The sequence below is a fragment of the Hipposideros armiger genome, unplaced genomic scaffold (genome assembly GCF_001890085.2).
Source record: "Hipposideros armiger isolate ML-2016 unplaced genomic scaffold, ASM189008v1 scaffold_81, whole genome shotgun sequence".
NCBI classification, from domain to species: Eukaryota; Metazoa; Chordata; class Mammalia; order Chiroptera; family Hipposideridae; genus Hipposideros; species Hipposideros armiger.
In genome coordinates, this window is record NW_017731431.1 from 305,347 (window position 1) to 310,141 (window position 4,795).

A 4,795-nucleotide genomic window follows, 5' to 3' on the forward strand; every position below is an offset into this window, starting at 1 on the left:
AACATTTCAATAAAGATTACAAATGAATATTATCATTACTATCGGGTTGTTGGAAAAGTCATGACGTATTTTTTCTATGTTTTTCATTGCAAAAATTCATCAAAAATTTCCGACAACCCAATACATTTCTTAGGCATCGTGTTTTTCTTGTTACTTATGTGTAGATATTTGAAAATAGTTTTAGGACAATAAATTACAAATAAAATAGAAAAAATTGTAATACACATCTATACTCATATTGTAACATGTCAACTCTGAGCTTAAACATGAGCTAACTGGTCTCCAATAAGGAAGGAAAAATTACTTTAACCCAACTTTGTCCCAAGAAAATAATTTCAGGTAATTAACAAAAATGCATATTAGTGTAAAAATAGCCAATATGATTAAGAACTATAGGAGTAGAAGTGTAGCATAGTGAAACAAATCTGGGATAGAGACACCATGAGAAAATGAACATCAGGTGAAACTGGTAAAAAATTAAATCATAAATTCAATTTTGAACTTCCTAGCAACAGAATAAAGAAAATATAATGAAAACATAATATATGCGGTCCATAATTTAAGACATACCAACTACTTAGGAGAAGCACAGCTTTTCCTGGTATTGAACCTGAGAAAAATGTCTCCTTTTAGTCCTCAGAAGTGGGGACTGTATGATTTTGTGGACAAGGTCCTAATAACACCCTCCAATAAATACAATAGTGAGTTTTATGCAACTGCTTTATAGGGTTGTTAAAACATGCCTCAATGCTCAAATGCTGCATTCAGAAAAAGCAACCCTTCAACTAGCCAAACCTGTGCATTATGTTTGCATCTCTGATGCTGTTTTAAACCAGAAGTAAACATAGAATGTGGAGGAATAAATAAAATGCATATTCTTCAGGGAGTATCATTTCACCTGAGAGTTTGATAAGAATTAGACAAGAAGATTTCCAGTCAAGATGGTGGAGTAAGTAAATGCTGTGTGCACCTCCTCTCAGGACCACATCAATTACAACTAAGCCACAGAACAACAAATATTGAGAATCGTCTGAAGTCTAGCTCAACCGAAGCCCTACAACTACCGATATTCAAAAGAAGCCACCTGATGACTGGTAGAAGGAAAACAGATGTGGAATGGGCTGGTCACACACCTGTGTCTAACCATTAAAAACTGGGAGGAATATCTCAGTTGCAGAGGTCCCCCCTAGAGGAATGAGGGCTCCCAGTCCTTCCCTAGCCCAAGGTTTCAGTTCCTGGAGAGAAGTTCCCAAAACTTGTGTCTGTAAAAACTAGCAGACATTGTGGCTGAGTCAGACAGAGGGTGTCAGCACTCCCAGACGCAATTCTTGAAGTGCCCAGCATGGACTTACTTGCTGACGGACTCTCTCTGAGCTCCAGCGATTGGACAGTGGCTTGAAAGGCACCAGGGACATACAAGAAGGAACAGAATTGTCTAGCTTCAAAATGAGGGCTGAAGGAGCAGCTTTCTCCCAGACTGAGAAACTGGCAGCAGCCATTGTTTCTTTGTTGACCCCTCCCACTTCCTCCATGCAGATGCAGGCATGTGCAAGAGTCTCCATCAAACTGCCTATCACCTTTCTTCTGCCCCACCCTAGTGGTTCCCTGAGACCATACCTTTTGGACACACCCAAGCCACTCCCAGTGGCTTTTCTGCATACACAGCTTGGAATGCAGACATTCCTAAAATCTCTCTAAGGTTCACAAACCCCAAACAACTAGTATCTGGCTTCAGCATGTCATGTACCACTGGCTGAGCAGCCCTAAGCCCGACACTAGCACCAGGTAGCCTTTGTTTGCAGCTTGGCCTCTCTAGGCACTTCCAAGCACAGTGTGGGTGAAGGCCGAAATCTGGATTGCTTTGTGGCTCATGCCAGGTGGCCCGGGGCAGGGCACAGATTGCAGCTGAACTTGGCCTGTAGCAGGTCCTTTCTCAGGAGGTCCCAGGGCTGGCAGTCCCAGTGGTTAGTGTGGACTGGGCTGGAGCACCAACCAGCCACCTCCAAGGATGACACACCTAAAAAGCAGACTGGCCAGGCATGAGAACCTTCCTTTCTTGGGTCAGCCCCTGAAACAGCTCCTCCACTGTAGTCATAGCCAGTCCTCACAACCAAGGAGCCCAAGGGCTAATCCCTCCCACTGATGTGTGTGAAAAAATAATCAAGTCTCAACTACAACAGGAGGGCTCACACAACCCACACAAGGGACACACCTAGAGCACCCAGCTCTGGTCACCAGGGAGACTGCACCACTGGGTCCCACAGGACACCTACTACATAAAGCCACTCTATTAAGACCATGAGGCATAGCAGCCCTACACAGAAACAAACAAAGGGAGGCAGCCAAAATGGGGAGACAAAGAAACATGTCCCAAATAAAAGAACAGAACAAAGCACCAGGAAAAGAAATAAACAAAATGCAGACAAGCAATCTACCAGATGCAGAGTTCCAAACAGTGGTAATAAGGATGCTCAATGATCTCAGGGGATCTTCAACAAAGAGATAGGAAACATAAAAATGAAGATAGAAAACATAAAAAGGAACCAGTCAAAAATAAAGACTACAATAACTGAAATGAAAAATACATTAGAGGGAATCAAANGGGTTGTTGGAAAAGTCATGATGCATTTTTGCAACGAAAAACATAGAAAAAATACATCATGACTTTTCTGACAACCCAATATTTAGATGAGGAATTTGGCACGGAGAAGCTGTGTGGAAGGAGGAAGTACACACACTTGTGATAGAACCAGAATTATAATTTAAGCCTGTATAATTTTACCAAGTATTGAACCTTGCAAACTGTGAACTCTATAAAGTAGGAACTCTGCCTTTTCATCTATGGGTTGATAACTATACTTTTCAGAAAAAAAAAAAAAAAGTAAAATCAACAAGACTTATTAGTTCATTACTCTTCATGAGGTAAATGTTGCTATTACTCACGATGCAGTCAAACACTGTTTTAGAAGAATTAAGAAACTTGTCCATAAATAGTAAATTGCAGAGCAAGGGTTAGAGCCAAATTCTGTCTGAATCTAGTAATTGATATTTTAACCATTCCACTCAATTAAAAAAGCAAACAAACAAACAAACAAAAAAACCCCACAGAGTATCTTTTGCTACTTTGCAGCACTTTATTTCTACTGAGTAAAAGTCATGTCAGGAACAATGGCCTTTCCAAACCATTTACATTTTTCTTAAGATTTGACTAAACTAAATCCCACCTCCATCTTTTAGCTGATGACTTCATGTGCTAATTTGTGAAGATATTAAAATCATTAGATGTGAACTCTTTTAAGTCTTCTTTCTAACTTGCCTTCACCTGTTCTCAATACCTTATCTGTCTTCTCAGATACTATTAATTTCTCTCACTAATTTCTTCTGCAGTCTTTAATTTCTATCTTTATCATTGGCTTCTCCCACTTTGGCCACCTGGCTTCTCCATGACTCCTTGAAAACAGTTCCAATGCTCTGCTATTCTTTGAATTAACAAGGTTGCTGAAGGTTCAGTTAATACCTCTGTCACTCTTCATTCATCTATTACTCTCAGAATAGTTTTAAATTCATGGCACCATACTAAAATTATTCCAAACTATAATATCATCCCAAGCAACCCATAGGCCTCCAGGCTATTCTCTCTTTAAACTCACATTTTATACTAAATATTGCAAATATATTGATATGTTTTTGTTTGGTGTTTGCTGTATGACTCAAATCTAGCATTTGAGCTCTATTTCCCCACTTCTATTGTATGCATGTGTGTTTCATTTAATAATTAAAAGTAAATAAGCCCAATGCCTAAAAGTACCTTTTCCAGACCTTCTTCCTTAAGGCTGATCACATCCAAATCAAAATCTGTGCGTAAGCCATTGGTTTTGTTGAAAGTTATTCTGCCTGTGAGACCTTCCCAATGTGCCTAGGAGAAAAGAGAAAAAGAAAAATATACATTAATAAATAAGTAAAAAAAAGAGAAGAGAAAACACTTTTCAACCAAAAAAAAATGGAAAACATTATTTTCATTAATTTTCATGAACTTACATTGCTATGGAGTTTTAAAACATTTTTTTTATTATCTTTTGAACTTTGAGGGATTTTTTTTTCGAAATAAATTATTCCAATCTCAGTATGAAATTTATTGTAACTTTTTTTCATTTTAAATAACACATTTTCTAGATATCACTTTTCTTTATGAGACATTTGAAGATTACGTTTTAAATAGAAAACCACTTTTAGCAAAGTGAGAAGAATTTAGTCACTTATTATGATATATGAGATCGTGAATCTCTCACTGGAGATTACAAATAGAATTACTGTTATAAAATACCACTCCTAAGTCCATACTAATATGAAAATACACTTATTCTATTATAAGAAAGAAACTGAATCTAGAAAAACCTATCATATACAATTTTGATTATACACTTTCCCGTTAGAATATTTAACTTATTACTTTAGTTTCCCTTAAGTGCGGCTGGGAGAAATGTATCAAAATTGCTTCAGATCAAGTTATACTTCCTGTAGAAGGAGTGCTCCATGTAGAAGGAAGTGGGAATATAATAATCCACTTATGGAATGGGCTTACCCCCCTCAGAGGCAAGCAAATATCTGGGATATACATATTTTTTAATGTAAAAACTTCTCCCATTCTGCTGGCTATATAGCCCAAATTAGATGGTTTCAATTATTTGTCAATTGGAAATAGCTTGACTATAACATAACATATACTCACAACTGTAATGTTTGAAAGAATATATACATCAAAACACAAAAGAGGTAAAACCCAGTAGATTACAGG

The 4,795-nt window shown here is 37.6% G+C and overlaps 1 protein-coding gene across 6 annotated transcripts in view; it reads right to left on the reverse strand.

Moving 5' to 3' along the window:
- GRIK2 (glutamate ionotropic receptor kainate type subunit 2) overlaps positions 1 to 4,795 on the reverse strand; it is a 638,721-nt gene that overhangs the window by 256,557 nt on the left and 377,369 nt on the right. For all 6 annotated transcript variants that reach the window (XM_019643649.1, XM_019643650.1, XM_019643651.1 and 3 more), the window contains one exon: positions 3,809 to 3,916. In XM_019643649.1, the coding sequence (XP_019499194.1) occupies positions 3,809 to 3,916 (108 nt within the window). The remainder of the gene's footprint in view (positions 1 to 3,808; positions 3,917 to 4,795) is intronic.